Source organism: Anomaloglossus baeobatrachus, chromosome 1, assembly GCF_048569485.1.
Source record: "Anomaloglossus baeobatrachus isolate aAnoBae1 chromosome 1, aAnoBae1.hap1, whole genome shotgun sequence".
Lineage (NCBI taxonomy): Eukaryota > Metazoa > Chordata > Amphibia > Anura > Aromobatidae > Anomaloglossus > Anomaloglossus baeobatrachus.
In genome coordinates, this window is record NC_134353.1 from 115,051,537 (window position 1) to 115,079,386 (window position 27,850).

At 49.7% G+C, this 27,850-nt stretch overlaps 1 protein-coding gene and 1 long non-coding RNA gene across 3 annotated transcripts in view; one reads left to right on the top strand and one right to left on the bottom strand.

Moving 5' to 3' along the window:
- Positions 1–27,850, top strand: part of N4BP2 (NEDD4 binding protein 2) — a 115,218-nt gene that overhangs the window by 64,445 nt on the left and 22,923 nt on the right. For both annotated transcript variants that reach the window (XM_075346979.1, XM_075346980.1), the window contains 4 exons: positions 13–1,961; positions 16,552–16,637; positions 22,145–22,187; positions 27,578–27,753. In XM_075346979.1, the coding sequence (XP_075203094.1) occupies positions 13–1,961; positions 16,552–16,637; positions 22,145–22,187; positions 27,578–27,753 (2,254 nt within the window). The remainder of the gene's footprint in view (positions 1–12; positions 1,962–16,551; positions 16,638–22,144; positions 22,188–27,577; positions 27,754–27,850) is intronic.
- On the bottom strand, positions 1,374–27,717 carry LOC142306939 (uncharacterized). Its single transcript, XR_012753978.1, has 4 exons — positions 27,587–27,717; positions 19,297–19,333; positions 15,769–16,089; positions 1,374–1,682 (listed from the first exon to the last, which is right to left on the bottom strand). It is a non-coding gene; the product is annotated as an uncharacterized LOC142306939 (long non-coding RNA).

The following is a 27,850-nucleotide window of genomic DNA, read 5'->3' on the forward strand; positions in this document are numbered from 1 at the left end:
TTGTACTTACAGAGAACCCAGTGTCTTGCCACAGTGTCTAAAAGAAAAAAAAACATCTGTTTCTAAATCAACTGCATCAGGAAACATGGCTGGTATGGATAGTGCAGCTCAAGCCACGCAGAAGACCATTGAAGTGTCTCAAGATGACAAAGAAGTTGTTCCTGATGTTGTAAAATCAAAGACAAAAAATCTGACAGCTGTAGAAAGTGACAACTCTACAGAATTAGTTGAGATTGTCCAAAGCAATAGTGATAGTAAAGTGGTAGTGAATAACGACTGTTCTGTAGATAATCAGGGCCCGGATGTAGAGAGTGGGACATCCCTGATAGATGACAGGTCAGAATTGCTCAGCTTTGTAGGAGACTGGCCGGTAGAGCAAACCATGAGTCAGAGGGCCCCGCGGAGTAAAAAACCTAGAGCCAGACAGGAAAAACATATTCCTTCCGTTCCAGAAAATGAGAGAGCTACATATTCCGATGAAGAACAAATAGAGAAGGTTATTGAACATGAACAAATAGATGATAGATCTAGTGAATCAAATCAGATAGAAGAAACTCCTGCTCTGAGAATGGAGCCCAATATTGACTCCTCCACTGAATATCACAATCAAGAGCATTTGTTGGGATTAGAAAATGAGCTGTGTCTCTCATCAACCCCACATAATATGGAGGATTGCACTGAAGAAGGCAAATGTGTGGGCAAGAGTAGTAATAAGATCTCCGATAATCAAGAACAAGAGGCTGAATGTATTCATGGTAAGGATATGCAAAGCGCGGATGAAGATGTTCAACTAAAGAAACCCAGGCGCCACTCTAGACATTGCATGTTAGCACTAAACTTCACAAACAAGTGTGCCATCCCCCAACATGAGGAGTCCGAGTGCCTCCAGGAGCCCATTGTTGACCTATGTAAATTTACACAAACAGAGCCTCAAGATTTTGCAGTAGCATGGAGAATAGAGAGACAAAATGTAGACACCTCAGATTCTGCAAAGGTTATTGAAGGAATAAGTAGTCGGTTCACATCCAAATCATTAGACGGGAGCTCAGACACTCAGGAGAGTATACCATACAGAGTCGCACATCATAAAAGTACCTTTGTGGAGGAGGAGGATATCATTAGTTTAGGAGATCAGGACGGATTAGATATTCTTTGCAAACTTTTTCGAACAGTTTCTTTTGATATGCTGAAAGATTTATTTGAGAGATGCAATAAAGATATATTCTGGACAACAAACCTCCTCCTCGATTCTGGAGAGAAAATCTATAAGGATGAGGAATGTGAACTTGAGGAAAGTGATGACTTAGAGTTCTGTTCTCATTCAGATAAGGATAACAATTCTGTAATAACTGAGGAAAATTCTCTTCTCGTCCCTGAAGAGGATTTGGAAAATGTGGAGTCTGATTTTACTGACTACAGTAAAGAATATTCTGCCTTCATAAACGCTTTGCCCCTTGTTGTCGTAGAAGAAATGAAGAATGGCAATGTTTTATCTTCGAATGAAATTAATCTTGGCCAACAGTGTAGAATTTCTTCAGAACTTCAAGATGTTTTTCTGAACCATGAAACCATAACTGACACCATCGCCTCTGAGCTACTGCGGTCTTCAGATTTAGGGGAAGACCATCCTAATACACTGGATTCCTCTCTTGATGTATTGCAAAGCAGCTACATGTTGAAACCTATAAGAAAAAGCAGCACAGAGGACATTTATTTAGACCACGCAAATTTGTCCAAAAATTTTAATCATCATTCTGAAATATTAGCAGTTGAGAATAATGAAGAGCAAGAGTTTATAGAAGTCGCAGCAGCTGCCGAAGAGGAGCAGAAAACGCAAACTAAAAGCAACTCTAGCTCCCAATCTAAGGAATCCTTACAGTTTGACTATTTGGAGTTGGCTTTGCCTCCAGAATTTGCCTTTCAGCTCACGGAGTTGTTTGGCCCAGTTGGAATTGATCCAGGTAATTATTACGGACCAGTGAAAATATATTCATCCTAACAAAATACATGCTGTACTATGTTAATCTAAAACTATTAATGCGGTTTGAATGGGGTCTCCTCAGCCCAGCAATCCGCGTTAAACGGGGCAATAAACAAAGCATGGGAACAGTTGTTGGAGCCCACCAATTTCTATGAGTGGGTAAATATCTTATGGGTAGGGTGGGTCTCCGACTCTCCCCTGATAGCTGATGCTAGCCAAAAGCATGACTGACCATTATGAACGAATTATAAGGACCAATTATTTTACTTCCCAAGAGTAAGATCTTTGCCAGACTTGTATAGCAGTGGTTTATTTTCTTCCCATTGAGGGGTTGAGAGGAATAGCTTGTTTGGTCGATATGGTCTAAAATGCTCGAGTGCTTGGTACTCGAAATGACCAGGTCGGATACTTGAGTGGGCTCGACTCTATTACTGAGTATAATTGAAGGCAATGGGGAACGACATAAGCAGGTACAGATGGCATTTTAAGATTTTTTTTTTTTTTTTAAATATCTTTTAATGGCATTGTCCACAATGTGATTCCAAGTTATGTGATATATTGCATAAATTAGAGCATTGTACTGTAACTAGCCAATTAACCCCTTCAGCCCCCGGGCACTTTCCGTTTTTGCGTTTTTTGTTTTTTGCTCCTTTTCTTCCGAGAGCCGTAACGTTTTTATTATTCCGTCAATCTTGCCATATGAGGGCTTGTTTTTTGCGGGACGAGTTGTACTTTTAAATGAAACCATAGGTTTTACCATATGGTGTACTGGAAAACAGCAAAAAAAATTCCAAGTGTGGAAAAACTGCAAAAAAAAGTGTGATCGCACAATAGTTTTTGGGATATTTTATTCATTGTGTTCACTTTATGGTAAAACTGATGTGTGTATGTGATGCCTCGGTGCGAGTTTGTAGACACCAAACATGTATAGGTTTACTTGTATCTAAGGGGTTAAAAAAAATTCACAAGCTTGTCCAATAAAAGTGGCGTACGTTTTGCGCCATTTTCCGAAACACGTAGCGTTCTCATTTCTTCGGCGCTCCATTGGGAGACCCAGACGATTGGGTGTATAGCTACTGCCTCCGGAGGCCACACAAAGCATTACACTAAAAAGTGTAAGGCCCCTCCCCTTCTGGCTATACACCCCCAGTGGGATCACTGGCTCACCAGTTTTCTGCTTTGTGCGAAGGAGGTCAGACATCCACGCATAGCTCCACTGTTTAGTCAGCAGTAGCTGCTGACTATATCGGATGGAAGAAAAGAGGGCCCATATAGGGCCCCCAGCATGCTCCCTTCTCACCCCACTTGCGGTTTGTAAGGTTGAGGTACCTATTGCTGGTACGGAGGCTGGAGCCCACATGCTGTTTTCCTTCCCCATCCCCCTGAGGGGCTCTGAGGAAGTGGGATCTTTCCGGCCACCAAGCCCTGAGGCCGGGCTCCATCCACAGACCCATAGAACCTGCTGGATGACGAGCGAGGTACCGTTCAGGGACAAGGCCCTGCAACATTAAGGTACTCTGTGTCCCCGTATGGCAGGCACGCACACACCAGGCTTGCTGGGTGTGCTAGTGCGCCGGGGACTGAAGCGCTGCGCGCTGGGGTTATAGTCCCTACAGATTACTGGGGGATTTTGCTGTGTTGGGGGACTGCCGCGCCGACCGCCCCTGGAGCGGCGGCGCAGCTGAGACTTGTAGTGCGCCGGGGACGCGCCGACCGCGTTTTTACGGCGGCGGCGTTTCTAACTCTAGTCCCCGGCTTTTGCGGCCTAGCTCCGCTTCGTTCCCGCCCCCACCCTGTCAATCAGGGTAAGGGAGAGACGCTGTACAATCGTCAGCGCCGAGGGCTGGAGCCTTATTTACATGCTCCAGCCCTCTCACTAGGTACAGTGGGACGCAGGCTTCCCGCTCTTTGTCTGTATACGCCCAGGGCCCGCCCCCCCCTCCACAGGACGCCGGCAGCCATTCCTGCATGCAGTCTGGCTGGAGGAAGGACACAGGCTCTGGGAGACTCAGACTAGGGATTTCTGGCGACAGACCATGGACACTGCTGTGTCTATGCTCCCCGGTCCCCCTCAGTTGGAACTAATCCGTACTTCAAGGGGGTCCCAGGCATCACAGGCTGAAGACTCTGACTCGGATGACGGTCCCAGTCACCCTAAGCGAGCTCGCTGGGAAAGACCCTCCACGTCATCACGCGGGTCAGGGTCTCAGCGAGAATTGTCTCTGTATGGTGAGACAGAGGTGGGTGATCAGGAGTCTAGTCCTGACACCGCACTCAATCTGGATACGCCAGATGGTGACGCCATGGTAAATGACCTTATAGCGGCCATCAATAGGCTGTTGGATATTTCTCCCCCAGCCCCTTCAGCAGAGGAGGCAGTTGCCCAGCAGGAGAAATTCCATTTCCTGTATCCCAAGCGCAAATTGAGTACTTTTCTGGACCACTCTGACTTCAGAGAATCAATCCAGAAACACCATGCTTATCCGGACAAGCGTTTTTCCAAACGTCTTAAGGATACACGTTATCCCTTTCCCCCTGACGTGGTCAAACGCTGGACCCAGTGTCCAAAAGTGGACCCTCCAATATCCAGACTTGCAGCTAGATCCATAGTTGCAGTGGAGGATGGGGCTTCACTTAAAGATGCCAATGACAGACAAATGGACCTTTGGTTGAAATCTGTCTATGAAGCTATCGGCACGTCGTTTGCTCCAGCATTCGCGGCCGTGTGGGCACTCCAAGCTATTTCGGCTGGTCTGGCACAGGTGGACTCTCTCATACGTCCGGCAGTGCCGCAAGTGGCGTCCTTAACTACGCAAATGACTGCGTTTGCGACCTACGCTATCAATGCGGTACTGGACTCTACGAGCCGTACCTCAATGGCATCCGCCAACTCTGTAGTTTTGCGCAGGGCCTTGTGGTTAAAAGAATGGAAAGCAGATTCTGCTTCTAAAAAATGTTTAACCAGCTTGCCATTATCTGGAGACAGACTGTTTGGTGAGCAATTGGCGGAAATCATTAAACAGTCCAAAGGGAAGGACTCTTCCTTACCCCAGCCCAGATCAAACAAACCTCAACAGAGGAAGTGGCAGTCGAAGTTTCGGTCCTTTCGAGGCTCGGGCAAGCCCCAATTCTCCTCGTCCAAAGGGACTCAGAAAGAGCAAAGGAGCTCTGATTCCTGGCGGGCTCACTCACGCCCCAAGAAAGCAGCCGGAGGTACCGCTTCCAAGGCGGCGGCCTCATGACTTTCGGCCTCCTCCCTCCGCATCCTCGGTCGGTGGCAGGCTCTTCCGCTTTTGCGACATTTGGCTGCCACAGGTCAAAGACCGGTGGGTAACAGACATTTTGTCTCACGGGTACAGGATAGAGTTCAGTTCTCGTCCTCCGCCTCGGTTCTTCAGAACTTCCCCACATCCCGACCGAGCAGATGCCCTTCTGCAGGCGGTGAATTCTCTAAGAGCAGACGGAGTGGTGGTCCCTGTTCCTCTTCGGGAACAAGGACAAGGTTTTTACTCCAATCTCTTTGTGGTGCCAAAAAAGGACGGCTCATTCCGTCCTGTTCTGGACCTAAAACTGCTCAACAAGCATGTGAACGCCAGGCGGTTCCGGATGGAATCCCTCCGCTCAGTCATTGCCTCAATGTCTCAAGGAGATTTCCTAGCATCAATAGACATCAAAGATGCTTATCTCCACGTGCCGATTGCTACAGAGCACCAACGCTTTCTGCGCTTCGTGATAGGAGACGACCATCTTCAGTTCGTAGCTCTGCCATTTGGTCTGGCGACAGCCCCACGGGTGTTCACCAAGGTCATGGCGGCAGTGGTAGCAGTCTTGCACTCTCAGGGACACTCTGTGATCCCTTACTTGGACGATCTACTTGTCAAGGCACCCTCTCAAGAGGCATGCCAACTCAGCCTGAATGTTGCGCTGGAGACTCTCCAGACGTTCGGGTGGATCATCAACTTCTCAAAGTCAAATCTGTCACCGACACAATCACTAACGTATCTTGGCATGGAGTTTCATACTCTCTCAGCGATAGTGAAGCTTCCGCTGGACAAGCAGCGGTCACTACAGACTGGGGTGCAGACTCTCCTTCAAGGTCAGTCGCACTCCTTGAGACGCCTCATGCACTTCCTCGGGAAGATGGTGGCGGCAATGGAGGCGGTTCCGTTTGCGCAGTTCCATCTGCGCCCACTTCAATGGGACATTCTCCGCCAATGGGACGGGAAGTCAACATCCCTAGACAGGAAAGTCTCCCTTTCCCAGACGGCCAAAGACTCTCTGCAGTGGTGGCTTCTTCCCAACTCATTATCACAGGGAAGATCCTTCCTACCACCGTCCTGGGCGGTGGTCACGACAGACGCGAGCCTGTCAGGGTGGGGAGCAGTTTTTCTCCACCACAGGGCTCAGGGTACGTGGACTCAGCAGGAGTCCACCCTTCAGATCAATGTTCTGGAGATCAGGGCAGTGTATCTTGCCCTACTAGCCTTCCAGCAGTGGCTGGAAGGGAGGCAGATCCGAATTCAGTCGGACAACTCCACAGCGGTGGCATACATCAACCACCAAGGGGGGACACGCAGTCGGCAAGCCTTCCAGGAAGTCCGGCGGATTCTGATGTGGGTGGAAGCCACGGCCTCCACCATATCCGCAGTTCACATCCCCGGCGTAGAAAACTGGGAAGCAGACTTCCTCAGTCGCCAGGGCATGGACGCAGGGGAATGGTCCCTTCACCCGGACGTGTTTCAGGAAATCTGTCGCCGCTGGGGAAAGCCGGACGTCGACCTAATGGCGTCCCAGCACAACAACAAGGTCCCAACCTTCATGGCACGGTCTCCCGATCACAGAGCTCTGGCGGCAGACGCCTTAGTGCAAGATTGGTCGCAGTTCCGGCTCCCTTATGTGTTTCCACCTCTGGCACTCTTGCCCAGAGTGCTACGCAAGATCAGATCCGACTGCAGCCGCGTCATACTCGTCGCCCCAGACTGGCCAAGGAGGGCGTGGTATCCGGATCTGTGGCATCTCACGGTCGGCCAACCGTGGGCACTACCAGACCGACCAGACTTACTGTCCCAAGGGCCGTTTTTCCATCGGAATTCTGCGGCCCTGAACCTGACTGTGTGGCCATTGAGTCCTGGATCCTAGCGTCTTCAGGATTATCCCAAGGGGTCGTTGCCACCATGAGACAGGCTAGGAAGCCCACGTCCGCTAAGATCTACCACAGAACGTGGAAGATATTCTTATCCTGGTGCTCTGCTCAGGGAGTGTCTCCCTGGCCATTTGCTTTGCCTACCTTTCTTTCTTTCCTGCAATCTGGGTTAGAAAAAGGTTTGTCGCTCGGTTCCCTTAAAGGGCAAGTCTCGGCGCTATCCGTCTTTTTTCAGAAGCGTCTAGCACGACTTCCTAAGGTGCGCACGTTCCTGCAGGGGGTTTGTCATATCGTACCCCCGTACAAGCGGCCGTTAGATCCATGGGATCTGAACAGGGTACTAGTTGCCCTCCAGAAGCCGCCCTTCGAGCCTCTGAGGGAGGTTTCACTTTCTAGACTCTCACAGAAAGTGGCTTTTCTGGTAGCGATCGCATCTCTTCGGAGAGTGTCTGAGCTAGCAGCGCTGTCATCCAAGGCTCCCTTCCTGGTTTTCCACCAGGACAAGGTAGTGCTGCGCCCCATTCAGGAGTTTCTCCCGAAGGTGGTATCCTCTTTTCATCTTAATCAGGATATCTCTTTGCCTTCTTTTTGTCCTCATGCAGTTCATCGGTATGAGAAGGATTTACATTTGTTAGATCTGGTGAGAGCACTCAGAATCTACATTTCCCGCACGGCGCCCCTGCGCCGTTCGGATGCACTCTTTGTCCTTGTCGCTGGTAAGCGCAAAGGGTCGCAGGCTTCTAAGGCCACCCTGGCTCGATGGATCAAGGAACCAATTCTTGAAGCCTACCGTTCTGCTGGGCTTCCGGTTCCATCAGGGCTGAAGGCCCATTCTACCAGAGCCGTGGGTGCGTCCTGGGCATTACGACACCAGGCTACGGCTCAACAGGTGTGCCAGGCAGCCACCTGGTCGAGTCTGCACACTTTCACCAAGCATTATCAGGTGCATACCTATGCTTCGGCGGACGCCAGCCTAGGTAGAAAAGTCCTGCAGGCGGCAGTTGCCTCCCTATAGGGGAGGGCTGTCTTGCAGCTCTAACATGAGGTATTCTTTACCCACCCAGGGACAGCTTTTGGACGTCCCAATCGTCTGGGTCTCCCAATGGAGCGCCGAAGAAGAAGGGAATTTTGTTACTTACCGTAAATTCCTTTTCTTCTAGCTCCTATTGGGAGACCCAGCACCCGCCCTGTTGTCCTTCGGGATTTTTGGTTGTTTTTCGGGTACACATGTTGTTCATGTTGAACGGTTTTCAGTTCTCCGACGTTACTTCGGAGTGAATTTGTTTAAACCAGTTCTTGGCTTTCCTCCTTCTTGCTTTTGCACTAAAACTGGTGAGCCAGTGATCCCACTGGGGGTGTATAGCCAGAAGGGGAGGGGCCTTACACTTTTTAGTGTAATGCTTTGTGTGGCCTCCGGAGGCAGTAGCTATACACCCAATCGTCTGGGTCTCCCAATAGGAGCTAGAAGAAAAGGAATTTACGGTAAGTAACAAAATTCCCTTCTTTTCGGGATCTATAGCTCAGTGACGGCTTATTTTTTGCATCTCGAGCTAACATTTTTAATGGTACCATTTTTACGCAGATGCCACGTTTTGATCGCCTGTTATTGCATTTTGCGTAAAACATGCGGCGACCAAAAAACGTAATTTTGGCGTTTGGAATTTTTTTGCCACTACACCGTTTACCAATCAGATTAATTGATTTTATATTTTGATAGATCGGGCATTTCTGAACACGGCGATACCAAATGTGTATATTTATTTATTTTTTAACCCTGTAATTTTCAATAGGGTGAAAGGGGGGTGATTTGAACTTTTAGGTTTGTTTTTTTTATTTTTTTTTTTATTTTTTTAAAACTTTTTTTTTTACTTGTCCCCCTAGGGGGCTATAGCGATCAGCAATCCGATAGCTGATCGCTATCTGCTGATCACGGCTATACAGCTGTAAACAGCAGAAATAGTCACTTTCTTTTTCCCTCTGCTCCCGGCCGAGGAAAAACGAAAGTGAAACTTCGTAGCTGCAGGCGTCATCACATGACCCTGTGCTACGATGGCAACCACCGATAGTCACGTGATCACGCACGTGACTTCCGGTGGGGGCGGCGGTAAGTAAAAAACATGGCCGCGCGCATTTAGATCTTGCTGGCAGACTTTGGCAGCAAGATTTAAGGGGTTAATGGCCGCGGGTGGAAGTGATTCCACCCGCGGCTAGCAGGCACACATGTCAGCTGTTGAAAACAGCTGATATGTGTGCCGACCGCCGCCGCCTGCCCGCGGCAGGGGGCGGGGCTTAACGGGACACGATCCATGACGGATAGATCCGTCCAAGGTCGTGAAGGGGTTAAAGGAGATTTATGTCACAGGTTTCCCATTCCTTTATGTAGCCATCAGTTTATTTCTTTGTCGCTCCTAATTGGGAGACCCAGACAATTGGGTGTATAGCTACTGCCTCCGGAGGCCACACAAAGTATTACACTTAAAAGTGTAAAGCCCCTCCCCTTCTGCCTATACACCCCCCGTGGGATCACGGGCTCCTCAGTTTTCATGCTTTGTGCGAAGGAGGTCAGACATCCACGCATAGCTCCACTGTTTAGTCAGCAGCAGCTGCTGACTATGTCGGATGGAAGAAAAGAGGGCCCATACTAGGGCCCCCAGCATGCTCCCTTCTCACCCCACTTTTGTCGGCGGTGTTTGTTAAGGTTGAGGTACCCATTGCGGGTACGGAGGCTGGAGCCCACATGCTGCTTCCTTCCCCATCCCCCTTAGGGCTCTGGGTGAAGTGGGATTTTACCGGTCTCCAGGCACTGAGACCGTGCTCCATCCACAGCCCCTGGGGAATCTGCTGGACATGGAGCTGAGTATCGTCAGGGACAGGGCCCTGCTACGTCAAGGTACTCTGTGTCCCCGTACAGACCGCGCGCAGACACACTGCAGCATTGCTGGGTGTGTTAGTGCGCCGGGGACAACAGCGCTGCGCGCTTGTGCCATTTCTAACTACAGCTTTGCTGAGTGAGTCAATGTATTGGGAACTGCCGCGCCGGCCGCTGCTGTCAGTTTTACACTGCGGCGCGGCTGGGACTTGTGGTGCGCCGGGGACTTCCGCGCTGGCCGTGCATATATGACGGCCGCGCTTATTACTCGAGTCCCCGGCTTTTGCGGCCTAGTTTCGTTTCGTTCCCGCCCCCAGGCCTGCCAGTCAGGGGAAGGGCGGGACGCTGTACAGAACGTCAGCGCCGAGGGCTGGAGTCTACTTTGCATACTCCAGCCCTCACACTGGGCACAGTGGGACGCCAGTTTCCCGCACTTTATCTGAGGCACGCCCACGGTCCGCCCCTCTTCACAGAACGCCGGCAGCCATTCCTGTGTGCAGTCTGAGCTGGAGAGGGGAGACAAGTTCTGGGAGACCCAGACACGGGATTCTGGCGACCACACACCCGCTTTTGAGCGGGCGGTAAGCGGCACCTCTGGTGCTGACCCCACTAGTACCGAAGTGTACATTTGTATTTTTATGCTTGCATGCTATACATTGCACTGTACGGTCGCTGGTGATTCTTGGCTATATACCCTCCTAGATTGCTCAGAGGAGACAACAGCATGTCGTCCGCAAAAAGCAAGGGTGCCAAGGCACAGGCTTTCTATGCTGCTTGTACCGCATGTGAGGCTACTCTACCGGCAGGTTCCACTGACCCCCATTGTGTGCAGTGCTCGGCCCCTGTGGCACTTGCTCGGCCGGGGCCTCTGCTAGAGGTGACCCAGGGAGAACCACCTGTGAATACTGTCCAGGTGACGGGGACGGAGTTTGCAGTTTTTGCTGATAGATTGTCTGTGACTATGACTAGAATTCTAGAAACTTTGCAGTCTAGACCAGTAACTCAGACCACGGGCACTGTTGAATCATTGCTCCCTGGTCCCCCTCAGTTGGAACAGCTCCGGGCTCCGGGGGTGTCCCATGCATCCCAGGGTGACGGCTCTGACACGGACGACAGTCCCAGACAGCCTAAGCGAGCTCGCTGGGAGCGGCCCTCGACTTCATCACACTGGTCAGGGTCCCAGCAGGAGGACTCTCTGTATGATGAGGCGGAAGTAGCTGATCAGGATTCTGATCCTGAGACCGCTCTCAATCTGGATACACCTGATGGTGACGCCATAGTGAATGATCTTATAGCGTCCATCAATAGAATGTTGGATATTTCTCCCCCAGCTCCTCCAGTGGAGGAGTCAGCTTCACAGCAGGAGAAATTCCATTTCAGGTTTCCCAAGCGTAAATTAAGTACTTTTCTGGACCACTCTGACTTTAGAGAGGCAGTCCAGAAACACCATGCTTATCCAGATAAGCGTTTCTCCAAACGGCTTAAGGATACACGTTATCCCTTTCCCCCTGACGTGGTCAAGGGCTGGACCCAGTGTCCCAAGGTGGATCCTCCAATCTCCAGGCTTGCGGCTAGATCCATAGTTGCAGTGGAAGATGGGGCTTCACTTAAAGATGCCACTGACAGACAGATGGAGCTCTGGTTGAAATCCATCTATGAAGCTATCGGCGCGTCGTTTGCTCCAGCATTCGCAGCTGTATGGGCGCTCCAAGCTATTTCAGCTGGTCTGGCGCAGGTTGACACTGTCACACGTACATCTATTCCGCAAGTAGCGTCCTTAACCTCTCAAATGTCGGCATTTGCGTCTTACGCTATTAATGCTGTCCTGGACTCTACGAGCCGTACGGCAGTGGCGTCCGCCAACTCCGTGGTTTTACGCAGAGCCTTGTGGTTAAGGGAATGGAAGGCAGATTCTGCTTCCAAAAAGTGCTTAACCAGTTTGCCTTTTTCTGGTGACCGACTGTTTGGTGAGCGTTTGGATGAAATCATTAAACAGTCCAAGGGTAAGGATTCATCCTTACCTCAGCCCAGACAAAACAAACCCCAACAGAGGAGGGGACAGTCGGGGTTTCGGTCCTTTCGAGGCTCTGGCAGGTCCCAATTCTCGTCCAAAAGGACTCAAAAGGATCAGAGGAGCTCAGATTCTTGGCGGGCTCAGTCACGCCCAAAAAAGACAGCCGGAAGACCCGCTACCAAGGCGGCTTCCTCATGACTTTCGGCCTCCTCTCTCCGCATCCTCGGTCGGTGGCAGGCTCTCCCGCTTTGGCGACATTTGGCTGCCACAGGTCCAAGACCGTTGGGTGAGAGACATTCTGTCCCACGGGTACAGGATAGAGTTCAGTTCTCGTCCTCCAACTCGATTCTTCAGAACGTCTCCGCCTCCCGACCGAGCCGATGCTCTTCTGCAGGCGGTGTGCACTCTAAAGGCAGAAGGAGTGGTGATCCCTGTTCCTCTTCAGCAGCAAGGTCACGGTTTTTACTCCAATTTGTTTGTGGTACCAAAAAGGGACGGGTCTTTCCGTCCCGTTCTGGACCTAAAACTTCTCAACAAGCACGTGAAAACCAGACGGTTCCGGATGGAATCCCTCCGATCCGTCATCGCCGCAATGTCTCAAGGAGATTTCCTAGCATCAATAGACATCAAGGATGCTTATCTCCACGTGCCGATTGCTCCAGAGCATCAGCGTTTTCTACGCTTCGTTATAGGAGACGAACATCTTCAGTTCGTAGCTCTGCCTTTCGGTCTGGCGACAGCCCCACGGGTCTTCACCAAGGTCATGGCAGCAGTAGTAGCAGTCCTGCACTCTCAGGGACACTCAGTGATCCCTTACTTAGACGATCTGCTTGTCAAGGCGTCCTCTCAAGAGGCATGCCAACACAGCCTGAACGTTGCGCTGGAGACTCTCCAAAGTTTCGGGTGGATCATCAACTTTTCAAAGTCAAATCTGACCCCGACCCAATCGCTAACATATCTTGGCATGGAGTTTCATACTCTCTCAGCGATAGTGAAGCTTCCGCTGGACAAACAGCGTTCACTACAGACAGGGGTGCAATCTCTCCTTCAAGGCCAGTCACACCCCTTGAGACGCCTCATGCACTTCCTAGGGAAGATGGTAGCAGCAATGGAGGCAGTCCCTTTCGCGCAGTTTCATCTGCGTCCACTACAATGGGACATTCTCCGCCAATGGGACGGGAAGTCGACGTCCCTCGACAGGAACGTCTCCCTTTCTCAGGCGGCCAAGGAATCTCTTCGGTGGTGGCTTCTTCCCACCTCATTGTCAAAAGGAAAGTCCTTCCTACCCCCATCCTGGGCGGTGGTCACGACAGACAGACGCGAGTCTATCAGGGTGGGGAGCAGTTTTTCTCCACCACAGGGCTCAAGGTATGTGGACTCAGCAAGAGTCCACCCTTCAGATCAATGTTCTGGAAATCAGAGCAGTGTATCTTGCCCTACAAGCCTTCCAGCAGTGGCTGGAAGGCAAGCAGATCCGAATTCAGTCGGACAACTCCACAGCGGTGGCATACATCAACCACCAAGGAGGAACACGCAGTCGGCAAGCCTTCCAGGAAGTCCGGCGGATTCTGACGTGGGTGGAAGACACGGCATCCACCATATCCGCAGTTCACATCCCAGGCGTGGACAACTGGGAAGCAGACTTCCTCAGTCGCCAGGGTATGGGCGCAGGGGAATGGTCTCTTCACCCGGACGTGTTTCAGGAGATCTGTCGCCGCTGGGGGATGCCGGACGTCGACCTAATGGCGTCCCGGCACAACAACAAGGTCCCGGCTTTCATGGCACGGTCTCACGATCACCGAGCTCTGGCGGCGGACGCCTTAGTTCAAGATTGGTCGCAGTTCCGGCTACCTTATGTATTCCCACCTCTGGCACTGTTGCCCAGAGTGCTGCGCAAGATCAGGTCCGACTGCCGCCGCGCCATCCTCGTCGCTCCAGACTGGCCGAGGAGGTCGTGGTACCCGGATCTGAGGCACCTCACGGTAGGCCAACCGTGGGCACTACCAGACCGACCAGACTTGCTGTCTCAAGGGCCGTTTTTCCATCGGAATTCTGCGGCCCTAAACCTGACTGTGTGGCCATTGAGTCCTGGATCCTAGCGTCTTCAGGATTATCTCAAGAGGTCATTGCCACCATGAGACAGGCTAGAAAACCAACCTCCGCCAAGATCTACCACAGGACGTGGAAGATATTCTTATCTTGGTGCTCTACTCAGGGAGTTTCTCCCTGGCCATTTGCATTGCCTACTTTTCTTTCCTTCCTGCAATCCGGTTTGGAAAAAGGTTTGTCGCTCGGCTCCCTTAAAGGACAAGTCTCAGCGCTATCTGTATTTTTTCAGAAGCGCCTAGCACGACTTCCTCAGGTACGCACGTTCCTGCAAGGGGTTTGTCATATCGTCCCTCCTTACAAGCGGCCGTTAGAGCCCTGGGATCTGAACAGGGTTCTAATTGCTCTCCAGAAGCCGCCTTTCGAGCCTATGAGGGATGTTTCCCTTTCTCGCCTTTCACAGAAAGTGGCCTTTCTAGTAGCGGTCACGTCTCTTCGGAGAGTGTCCGAGCTAGCAGCGCTGTCATGCAAATCTCCCTTCCTGGTGTTTCACCAGGACAAGGTGGTTCTGCGCCCGATTCCGGAGTTTCTCCCTAAGGTGGTATCCCCCTTTCATCTCAATCAGGATATCTCCTTACCTTCTTTGTGTCCTCATCCAGTTCATCAATGTGAAAAGGATTTGCATTTGTTGGATCTGGTGAGAGCACTCAGAATCTACATTTCCCGCACGGCGCCCCTGCGCCGCTCGGATGCACTCTTTGTCCTTGTCGCTGGTCAGCGTAAAGGGTCGCAAGCTTCCAAATCCACCCTGGCTCGGTGGATCAAGGAACCAATTCTTGAAGCCTACCGTTCTGCTGGGCTTCCGGTTCCCTCAGGGCTGAAGGCCCATTCTACCAGAGCCGTGGGTGCGTCCTGGGCATTACGGCACCAGGCTACGGCTCAGCAGGTGTGCCAGGCGGCTACCTGGTCGAGTCTGCACACTTTTACCAAGCATTATCAGGTGCATACCTACGCTTCGGCGGACGCCAGCCTAGGTAGACAAGTCCTTCAGGCGGCGGTTGCCCACCTGTAGGAAAGGGCTGTTTTACGGCCCTATCACGAGGTGTTATTTTACCCACCCAGGGACTGCTTTTGGACGTCCCAATTGTCTGGGTCTCCCAATTAGGATCGACAAAGAAGAAGGGAATTTTGTTTACTTACCGTAAATTCCTTTTCTTCTAGCTCCAATTGGGAGACCCAGCACCCGCCCTGTTTTCTTAGGGATTTTTGTTTTTTCGGGTACACATGTTGTTCATGTTGAATGGTTTCAGTTCTCCGATGTTTCTTCGGATTGAATTTGTTTTTAAACCAGTTATTGGCTTTCCTCCTTCTTGCTTTTGCACTAAAACTGAGGAGCCCGTGATCCCACAGGGGGTGTATAGGCAGAAGGGGAGGGGCTTTACACTTTTAAGTGTAATACTTTGTGTGGCCTCCGGAGGCAGTAGCTATACACCCAATTGTCTGGGTCTCCCAATTGGAGCTAGAAGAAAAGGAATTTACGGTAAGTAAACAAAATTCCCTTCTTTACTTTGAAGATCAAAATTATGGATGCATTTTCTGATCTTCACCATTATTGATGTGCATGTAATTTACATTAGAGGACCAACCCCCAGTATTTTGCGATGTGAACTAAAGGCAGTGCCATACAGGCAGTAAGATGCTGAATCCGGGCATACCTTTTTTTGAAAGATTGAATGTTTGGTTGCAGAAATATCTTTAATGAAAGTTGCAGAAATGCACTACACTTTGATGTGTGCAACGCGGGCGGGCCTTTGTGGGTCGGGTCCTCTGCGTTTATTCCTCCTTCGGTGTCCTCCTGGCTTGCCCACTTTTCTGTAATTGAATATCACACCACCATTGCTGTTGTTGGCGGCATGGACGCATTGCCACAATAATTCTGGTGCAAATCACGATCTCCGGCGCCATTTTATTGAAGACAGATTTATCTGACAGGATTCGTTACAAAAGTTTCTTGCTTTCTTGAGCACTATTGATTACTGAAAAAATAATGATAATTAATAAAAAAAATAGACAGTTACACTTTAAGGGATGAGTGCCCACAATCAGGAAAAGCAGCATTTTGGATGCAGCGTGTCTTGGCTGTGTCCAAAACACTGTATTCTACAGTAGAAGCACAATGGATGGATTTATAGAAATCTCCCTCCCTCTGGGCTTCTTTTCTCCGCAGTGTAAACTAATCTGTGGTGCAGCTTTCCGAGCCATGGCGTATCAATTTATGTGTTGGATACACGAGTGTTCTCCACAGGAAGAACCGCGAGAGTCTGCAGCGCCCAGAAACTATTATTGTGGGCACGAACGTTGCGTTCTCCTGCGGACAACACTCAAGTCTCTGCAGGAGAAACACGCTGCGTCCAGGACACAGCATGTCCGGATCATGGGCATGTACCCTAACCATTTTCATGTTTTTAATCTTTGTTGTTTTTGTTTTCTTTGCCTAGGGTCATTAACTATTGAAGATTGTGTAGTGCCAATAGACCTGAAATTGGCTGAATCCATCCATAAGAAGTGGAAAGAATCAATATTGGTTAGTAATTTGGTCCACCAGGATCATGTGGGTTTCATAAACAGGCAAGCTTCAGATGCCACCCATATATTGATTCATCTAATTAAAGAAGGCCATTGATTCTGACTTCTGACAAAGTACCTTCAATAGATGCGAAAAAGGCCTTTCATAGAATCTGTTGGGGCTTTTTTTTTTTTATTCAAAACTCTTTAGTAAAATTTTGAATTGAATGACTCAATATTCTCCTTAAGGAGAATAGTGTTCCCCTGTGGTCCCCCCACATAGTTTCTCATGAGCCAGACCAGACACCCCATACTTTGCACTGACGAGGGGCAAGCACCCTGAAACACTGTATCTGCAAATTGGGATTCTGGTCTGGCATAAAATCCTAAGTCATATGCAAAGGATTGTTAAAAATCCACTTCTGACTTTTAGGATCGCTACTTCGAATAGGTGGCGCTGCGCTAGAGTTTGTCTCCTTTCCTGGAGAGACAATTTCAATATTCAAAGGAATCTTAGCTGTATATAATAATCCATCTGCTAGAGTGGTTTTCAACAATCACACATTGGATACTTTTAAAATGTCGAATGGCACTAGACGAGGCTGCCCATTATCCCCTATTTATTTTGCTCTAATTATGGAGTCATTGAAATTTTAGAGGTAATCCTCTCCCATTTAAATCTGAGAAACTTAAAAAGGTATCAATTTATTTCAGATTTATTCCTAGGCGAGGGGAACAGCGGTCTGCAATAGCACCTCTCACAGGCACTATTGCCAACATAAGGTATTTGAGAGAAACATTGTTTCTCAATATAATATCGATCTAGAAAATAAAAAATATGAATGAACCACCCCTTTAACGACTGGGAAAAAGTTTGAGGAGTGGGAGAGCGCTCTAAAAATCAGGTACAAATCAAACACTTCACCCCACATGAAACTTATTATAAGTTACTTACTAGGCGTTGTTTCACATCTCAAAGATTAAAGGGAACCTGTCATCAGAAATTTAGCTTGAAACCTAAACGTTTCCCCTCTGCAGCTCCTGGGCTGCATTCTAGCAATGTTCCTGTTGTTTATGTGCCCACTTTCTGACAAAAATAAAGACTTTATAAAGGGGTACCTTTTTGTATTGAAATCTTGATAATGGTACACGAGGGCGGGCTCTCTGGTGGCTGTTAGTCTGCCTCCTGTCGCTTTAGACCGTCCCCCATCGCTCCATTTCATATCTCAGGACGCCGCCCACTGCGCCCGAGGTGCCGTGCACGCGAGGACCGCTGGTCACGTGTGCGCAGGCACGAGGTTATGGGCGGCGCTGAGATTGCATCTTAAGTGCCCGCCCATCATCTCGTGGCCACGCTCTCCCCTCTGCCACCAGCGTTCTGCGCAAGCGCTGGCCAAATGACCCAACGTCACCTCTTTCACATCTTACCCTGCAGCAGGAAATAGATGGGAGGAGCGGAGCAGGACACCATCGGTTACGAGAGGTGACGTCGGGTTATCTGGCCAGCGCTTGCGCAGAACGCTGGAGGCAGAGGGGAAAGGGCGGGCACGAGATGATGGGCGGGCACTTGCGATGCAATCACAGCGCCACCCATAATCTCGTGCCTGCGACACACGTGACCAGCGGTCCTCGCGTGCACGGGACCTCGGGCGCAGTGGGCAGCGTCCTGAAGTATGGAATGGAGCGATAGGGGACGGCCTAAAGCGACAGGAGGCAGAATAACTGACACCAGAGAGCCCGCCCCCATGTACCATTATCAAGATCTCAATACAAAAAGGTACCACGTTATAAAGTCTTTATTTTGGTCAGAAAGTGGGCACATAAACAACAGGAACATTGCTAGAATGCAGCCCAGGAGCTGCAGAGGGGGAAACGTTTAGGTTTCAAGCTAAATTTCTGATGACAGGTTGCCTTTAAATAAGATCTCCTCACCCCAAGCTCCCCTTTCTTGGAGAGAATGTTGACACAAAGGTCATTTAAGACAGTTAGGGGTGCTTCACACACAGCGAGATCGCTGCTGAGTCACGGTTTTGGTGACGCAGCAGTGACCTCATTAGCGATCTCGCTGTGTGTGACACTGAGCAGCGATCTGGCCCCTGCTGTGAGATCGCTGCTCGTTACACACAGCCCTGGTTCGTTTTTTTATTGTTGCTCTCCCGCTGTGACGCACAGATCACTGTGTGTGACAGCGAGAGAGCGACGAAATGAAGCGAGCAGAAAGCAGGAGCCGGCGTCTGGCAGCTGCGGTAAGCTGTAACCAGGGTAAACATCGGGTAACCAAGGTGGTTACCCGATATTTACCTTCGTTACCAGCCTCCGCCGCTCTCACGCTGCCAGTGCCGGCTCCTGCTCCCTGCACATGTAGCTGCAGTACACATCGGGTTAATTAACCCGATGTGTACTGTAGCTAGGAGAGCAGGAAGCCAGCGCTAAGCAGTGTGCACGGCTATCTGCACATGTAGCGACGTTATGATCGCTGCTGCGTTGCTGTGTTTGACAGCTAAGCAGCGATCATAACAGCGACATACAAGGTCGCTGTTGCGTCACAGAAAATGGTGACGTAACAGCGACGTCGTTGTCGCTATGTGTGAACCCAGCTTTATTCTGGGATTGCAGTAGTATCAGCATACTTTGGAAAATCCTATTAATGAAGTCATAGGTAACCAAATCTCACTCACCCCTTCTCCAGCAATTATTCCCTTGGGCATTGATAACCTGTTAAAATGAGCACCAATATATTATCTCCAATGTTCTAATTACTACTAATCATTTAACACTGTAGCTACATTTTGGAGACATGAAGACACTCCTTCTGTCGACGATATCATTGCACAGGTAGCAACACATAACGTAGATGAGCATAACCAAACTCTTAAAAATTAACTATTTTTAAATATGAGAAAGCTTTGTCTCTGTGGAACAAGAAATTTGCAACTCCTTTGTCTTAACGCCTTATCTGTCTGTCTCCTCTCAAGCAGCTGATAACTCAATTTAGTAGATGTTAATCAGACTCCTTTTTGAATTCAATTCAAACTAAGTTTACTTTGTATACATTGGTCAATTCCAGACCACATACTGTGTATTCATAGACTGGTTTGTGTTTGTGTGTGTGTCATTTTGGCTTTGTCCTATTTATCCCTTGCCCACCAATACCAACAGCATTTTGAATTTAGTTAAGATTTCTACCCTTAAGGGTACCGTCACACTTTAGCGACGCAGCAGCGATCCCATCAGCGATCTGACCTGGTCAGGATCGCTGCTGCGTCGCTACATGGTCGCTGGTGAGCTGTCAAACAGGCAGATCTCACCAGCGACCAGTGACCAGCCCCCAGCCAGCAGCGACACGGAAGCGACGCTGCGCTTGCACGGAGACGGCGTCTGGAAGCTGCGGACACTGATAACTAAGGTAAACATCGGGTATGGTTACCCAATGTTTACCTTAGTTACCAGCGCACACCGCTTAGCTTAGCGTGTGCAGGGAGCAGGAGCCGGCACTGGCAGCGTGAGAGCTGCGGAGGCTGGTAACGAAGGTAAATATCGGGTAACCACCTTGGTTACCCGATGTTTACCTTGGTTACAGCTTACCGCAGGCTGTCAGACGCCGGCTCCTGCTCCCTGCACATTCAGGATTGTTGCTCTCTCGCTGTCACGCACAGTGATGTGTGCTTATCAGTGGGAAAGCAACAATAAAAAAATGAACCAGGGCTGTGTGTAACGAGCAGCGATCTCACAGCAGGGGCCAGATCGCTGCTCAGTGTCACACACAGCGAGATCGCTAATGAGGTCACTGCTGCGTCACAAAAACCGTGACTCAGCAGCGATCTCGCTGTGTGTGAAGTACCCCTAAGGCCACGTCTCACTAAGCGACATGTCTAGCAACATCGCTGCTGAGTCACGGTTTTTGTGACTCAACAGCGATCTTGCTAGCGATGTTGCTGTGTGTGACATCCAGCAACATCCTGGCCCCTGCTGTGAGGTCGCTGGTTGTTGCTGAATGTCCTGGACCATTTTTTGGTTGTTGCTCTCCCACTGTGTGGCACACATCGCTGTGTGTGACAGCGAGAGAGCAACGATCTGAATGTGCAGGGAGCAGGGAGCCGGCTTCTGACAGCCTGCGGTAAGCTGTAACCAAGGTAAATATCGGGTAACCAAGCGAAGCGCTTTGCTTGGTTACCCAATATTTACCTTGGTTACTAGCGTCTGCCGCTCTCAGGCTGTCCGTACCGGCTCCCTGCACTCGTAGGCAGAGTACACATCGGGTAAATAAGCAAAGCGCTTGGTTACCTGATATTTACCTTTGTTACCAGGCACAGCATTGCTTCCACTCGTGGCTGGGGGCTGGTCACTGGTCGCTGGTGAGATCTGCCTGTTTGACAGCTCACCAGCGACCATGTAGTGATGCTCCAGCGATCCCTGCCAGGTCAGATCGCTGGAGCGTCCTTAGCGGGACGGTACCTTTAGGCTATACAGGGCTTTTTTGGTACGTTTTTTTTTTCTGCGTTTTTTAGCTGCAGATTTGCCTTGGTTTTATGCAAATCCATGCTAATAAAAAGCTGTTTTTTACAGTCCCAGCAAAGTCTGAGTTTTCTGAAATCTTATGCACACACACACACACACAAACACATCAGGTTTTTTTTCTTGACTGTTTTGTCAAATACCTGCGTTTTTGAAGGTCAGGTTTTTAAAGAATGAGCATGTCAATTCTTTGCTGCAGATTTGTTGCGTTTTTTTCATTGATACAACCCATTTTGTAGAAAAAAAAAGCAGCAAAAATGCATGAAAAACGCACCAAATACGCAGATGACTTAAAGGAGATTTCCTGCCACGAGATTAGGTTTCGGTCAGAAAAAAATCGATAGTTATCGGATACTGATGACACATCCTTTGCAAAGTGCATCAATATCAACAGACGGGTGTGCGCCCAACACCCGACTGTTATTTGGCTTTCTCTGGAAAGGGATCTAAAGTGTGTATGGAGCCAAGGCTCCACAGCGCTGCACACGCTCTAGTGGCTGCTCTCATGTACTGCAGCTCGTTTACAGATCTGTGTTATCCCAGCTCCATACACCACTGTTACCTCTCAGCTACCCAGGATCAGCAAACAGCTGAGTGGGAAACTGGGGATGTGGACTCCACTGATGCAATGAAATTTTCTGCATGAGAAAACTGGAAAAAACAAACCAGTTTTAGAATCAAGTCAGCGCCCATGTGTAAATTTAGAATTAAATGCTAGTGACAGGATTCAGGTTGTAGAGCGTGATGCAGGTAATTGGGAAGGTAAGGGGCATTAGTCCTCACCATGTAAAAAGAAGCAGATAAATCCTCTAGAAGGGATATTCTTCGTTGTGGAGTGTCATCTGCAGTTCACCAAGCCTTTGCACTGTGCCTTTAAACTATAACACTTGTTAGCCGTTCCTTCCATTAGCTTTTTGCTGAGTTTATTTTTTTTTTCTTTTCAAGTTTACCAATTTGCAGTTATGTTTTTAACTGTATTGTACTTATTTATTTTTTTTTCTTGTTCCTCAGGAAAGACACCGGCAAGAAGCGTTATCTTATCAGCTTATTGAATGCAAGTATTTATATTTTCATGAATTAATGTAGCCTTTTAATATCCAAGGGCGTCTGAAGGAGAAATTCCAGTAGTTTTTAAAATTTGGCAGCACAATCCCTCACCTACCCGGTGTCATTGTCTTAAAGGGAACCTGTCACCTGAAATTTCGCTATTAAACTAAAAGAATCCCCTTCTGCAGCTCCTGGGTTGCATTCTAGAAAGGTTCATCTTCCTACTGGCCCCCCTTTCAGACCTAAATAAATACTTTATAAAATCTTACCTTTTGGTATGCTAATGAGCTTTGCTGGCCACGGGGGCGGGCTGTATTGCGTCTGTTATTCCCCCCTCCTGCCGCTGTTCGCCGTCCCCCAGTGTTGATTGACAGATGACGCCGCCGCTCTCATCTTACTCAGTGCTCCTGAAGTCTCGCACATGCCCAGTGGCAGTATCGCGGGTACTGAGCACAGTTCAAATTGCGAGCGCCGGTGATCGTATTGCGCAGGCGCGAGATTATGGGCGGGTACTTGAATGACGCTGGTGGTGACCATGTAATCACCAGCATCATTCAAATAGCCGCCCATAGTACCACTGCGCATGCGCGAGATTATCGCTGGACACTTCAAATCGCGAGCACCGGTGATGTTATTGTGCATTCGCGAGATTATGGGCGACTATTTGGATGACGCTGGTGATGACATTGTCACTGCCTGCGCAATACTTTCACCGGCGCTCGCAATTTGAACTGTGCTCAGTCCCGCGATACTGCCACTGGGCATGCGCGAGACTTCAGGAGCACTAAGTAATAGGAGAACGTCAACCTCATCTGTCAATCAACACTGGGGGACAGTTAACAGCAGCAGGAGGGGAAATAACGGACACAATACAGCCCGCCCACGTGGCCAGCAAAGCTCATTAGCATACCAAAAGGTAAGATTTTATAAAGTGTTTATTTAGGTCTGAAAGGGGGACAGTAGCAATATGAACCTTTCTAGAACGCAGCCCAGGAGCTGCAGAAGGGGATTCTTTTAGTTTTAATAGCGAAATTTCAGGTGACAGGTTCCCTTTAATGGTTCCATCAGAAACCGAAGGGATACATTCTGTCCACCAGACACCTAGTAGCTGAGGCCACAGATTGAATACAGGGTATTATGATATGAGGAATGGAACCTCATCCTCTCGGAATTATGCATTTGTGTGCATGAGATCTTAGAATAGAGCTCCAGTGAAAACAACCCTTGATTTTTACAGGAAAGGTTCACACCAGTCTTATTCATATTTTTTTTTTTTTCGTAGAGTAGAAGTTCTCAGAAAATAAAAACAATTCTGTTGTGGGTTGATGATCTGGTCCTGGGTAATGTGATTGAATTTGTAGAGGCCCTTCTAGCTTGTTCTGTTAATTTCTAGATAACTCCATGTAGCTGTCCGACCCCGGCATGACCACTTTGAAAGAAAGGTGATCTGTTGGGTTGTTTGCAGTTGTAGCAGGTTAATAACCCTTTAAATGAACACCACCCATAGACTGACGTTTCACATTTTTTGGAAGACAGCAGGGTTTTTTTTTTCTAATCCTGTCCCAACTTTTTGAATGTGGACAAACTTTGCTTCAGTCTCTGGAATTACATTTTACAGAGGACATGTCACTAGGTTAAAAGTGGACAGATTTTATTCCTGCTGCTCCCCTGTGTATTTTTATTCTTTAAACTGCCATACGGTTCCAGGGATATGAGCATTTTTATTTGACTAGAAGGTGGCCCGATTCTACGCATCGGGTATTCTAGAATTTACGTATTGTGTAGTTCATGTATGATTTTTGTTATATATATATATATATAGATGTTGTTGTGTGTAGTTACCAAGTGTTTGTGTAGGGCGCTGTACATGTTCTGGGTGTGGCGGGGGGTGAGAGCGGTGTTGTATGTGTGTTGCGTTGTTTGTGGAGCGCTGTGTGTCTGTAGCGTTGTGTGTGTGTGTGTTGTGCGGTTTGTGTGTGTGTGGTGTGTTTTGGGGGGAGGTATGTTTTGAGCAATGTGTGTGTTGTGCGGTATGTGCGTATATTTGTGTGTGCTGCGGTGTTTGTGTGTTGGGTGTTGTGTGTGTGCAGCGTTGTCTGTGTGTGTGGGTGTCTGTGTAGGGCGTTGTTTGTGGTTCCCAGTGTGTGTGTGTTGTGCAGTGCGCGTGTCTGTGTGTGTGTTGGGGGGAGGTGTGCACCTTCCATCGTGCTCCATCCCCCATGCTGCGCACCCCCCATCGTGCTCCATCCCCCATGCAGTGCACTCCCCATCGTGCTGCATCCCCCATGCTGCGCACTCCCAAACGTGCTCCATCCGCCATGCTGCGCACTCCCAAACGTGCTCCATCCGCCATGCTGCGCACTCCCAAACGTGGTCCATCCGCCATGCTGCGCACTCCCAAACGTGCTCCATCCGCCATACTGCGCACTCCCCATCGTGCTGCATCCCCCATGCTGCGCACTCCCAAACGTGCTCCATCCGCCATGCTGCGCACTCCCCATCGTGCTCTATCCGCCATGCTGCGCACTCCCAAATGTGCTCCATCCCCCATGCTGCGCACCCCCCATCGTGCTCCATCCCCCATGCAGCGCACTCCCCATCGTGCTGCATCCCCCATGCTGCGCATTCCCAAACGTGCTGCATCCGCCATGCTGCGCACTCCCAAACGTGGTCCATCCGCCATGCTGCGCACTCCCAAACGTGCTCCATCCGCCATGCTGCGCACCCCCCATCGTGCTCCATTCCCCATGCTGCACCAGCATCAGCCTCTCTGCCCGCAGCATCAGCCTCTCTGCCCGCAGCATCAGCCTCTCTCCTTCTAGCCTCCCCCAGCATCAGCCTCTCTCCTTCTAGCCTCCTCCAGCATCAGCCTCCCTCTCCCAGCCTTCCCCAGGATCAGCCTCTCTCCTCCCAGCCTCCGTCCTCCCAGCCTTCCCCAGCATCAGCCTCCCCCAGCATCAGCCTCTCTCCTTCCAGCCTCTCCCAGCATCACCCTCTCTCCTTCCAGCCTCCCCCAGCATCAGCCTCCCTCTCCCAGCCTTCCCCAGGATCAGCCTCTCTCCTCCCAGCCTTCCCCAGCATCAGCTTTCCCCTCCCAGCCTCCCTCAGCATCAGCCTTCCCCAGCATCAGCCTCTCTCCTCCCAGCCTCAGCCTCTCTCCTTCCAGCCTTCCCCAGCATCAGCCTCTCTCCTCCCAGCCTCAGCCTCTCTCCTTCCAGCCTCCCTCAGCATCAGCCTCCCCTTCCCAGCCTTCCCCAAGATCAGCCTCTCTCCTCCCAGCCTCCTTCAGCATTAGCCTTCCCCTCCCAGTCTCCCCCAGCATCAGCCTCCCCCTCCCAGCCTTCCCCAAGATCAGCCTCTCTGCTCCCAGCCTCCTCCAGCACGCCGTGCTCCTCTGCCAACACTCACCCACACCCAATCGCATACACTCACACACACAACCGATCGCATACACTCACCCACACCCGATCGCATACACTCACCCACACCCGATCGCATACACTCACCCACACCCGATCGCATACACTCACACACACCCGATCGCATACACTCACACACACACGATCGCATACACTCACACACAACCGATCGCATACACTCACACACACCCGATTGCATACACTCACACACACCCGATCGCATACACTCACACACACAACCGATCGCATACACTCACAGACACCCGATCGCATACACTCACACACACCCGATCGCATACACTCACACACACCCGATCGCATACACTCACACACACCCGATCGCATACACTCACACACACAGACACTGACGAAATCGCACATACGCGCTGATACTCACAACATCCGGAGATATCACATGCTTCTGGCCATGTGATCCTCCGTCAGGTCCTGGAAGCTCACAGCACAGTATCGAGGTCGAGAAGCAAGCGATATCCCAGGATGTTGTGAGTATATGGATGCGATGTGATGTGTGTGTGAGGGTGAGTGTGATCTGATGTGTGTATGTGTGTGTGTGTGCTGTTATGTGTCTGTATTTTCCGCCGCTGCAGGACCTTGATGTGTGGATGCGATGTGATGTGTGTGTGATGTGTGTGTGTGAGGTGTGTGTGAGAGTGAGTGGGAGCCGGTGTACACTGGTAACTGATACACATCGGGTAACTAAGGGACCTTAGTTACCCGATGTGTATAATGGTTACCAGCTTTCACGGCCTCCGTCAAGATCCCAGCATCGCAAGGTTATGTCTGGCGCTGCTGGGATCCTGACGGAGCCGGTGTAGAAGCAAGCGATATCCCAGGATGTTGTGATGTGTGAGGTGTGTGTGAGGTGTGTGTGAGGTGTGTGTGAGGTGTGTGTGAGGTGTGTGTGAGGTGTGTGTGAGGTGTGTGTGAGGTGTGTGTGAGGTGTGTGTGAGGTGTGTGTGAGGTGTGTGTGAGGTGTGTGTGAGGTGTGTGTGAGGTGTGTGTGAGGTGTGTGTGAGGTACGTGTGAGGTACGTGTGAGGTACGTGTGAGGTGTGTGTGAGGTGTGTGTGAGGTGTGTGTGAGGTGTGTGTGAGGTGTGTGTGAGGTGTGTGTGAGGTGTGTGTGAGGTGTGTGTGAGGTGTGTGTGAGGTGTGTGTGAGGTGTGTGTGAGGTGTGTGTGAGGTGTGTGTGAGGTGAGGGTGAGGGTGAGTGTGAGAGTGAGTGTGATGTGTGTGTGTGTACTCACCTGGGAATCGGAGCTCCGTGTCAGTTGGGCCAGAGCGAGCGTGCATTACGTGAGGGGGGCGGGGCCTGCAGAGAGCCGGGGCGAGAGGCCAATCCGTGTGGGGGGGCGGGGCCATGGCGAGCCCAGCGGCCAATCAGCTTTGTGTCACCGTAAGGACACAATGTCACCGGAAGGACACAATTTTGAAGCATGACAGACAGACAGACAGAATAAGGCAATTATATATATAGATGTTTATTTTTTTATGGTGTTTTGCTCAGGGTAATAATGCAGAGCAACCTAAAGACACGCCCCCGAGGATCCTAAGAGCCACACATCCTTGTAAAGATCATAAAATGTGCACTAAATAAATGACCCCTATATCTGGAACCATATGATGATCAGGAATGACATATTAGCAATAACTGGCCAATTTTGATATGGTGACCGGTCTTCTTTTAGAAGTCATCGCTGCTAACATGTCTGTTTTAGTAAATACTTGTATATATCATTTCTGGAGCACGATTTCTTTTTATTATCTGTATTGAGCTCTTCCTCCGTTATTTACCTTGGAAATGTTTGAATAAACAAACAGAAAAGTACAACGTGCTGCAAAATCGTCCATCCCTCTTTAAATTGCATTTATGTTATTACTGTATAATTGAGCTGCTGCCATGGCCAAGTACAGATTCATTGATACAATCCATTTTAAACTACACTTCTTTATCTCTAGACAACTTACCAGATGCAGCCGACCTGGATAATGTTGCTGAAAAACCAGAGTCTGGTGTATCACAGGGAGATCCCGACCTATTACCATTCATGGATCAGTGGAACACGAGAGTGAAAAAGGTGTCACTGCGTCAGATAATCGCAGAGGAAATGGCAATGCAGGCCCACGAGGACATGGTACGGACTATCTGCTGTCGAAATGTCTGTTAAACATATGACTGCATTACAGTTTTATTTAAACAAAAAATTATTTACATGAAGTAGAAAAAAAAAA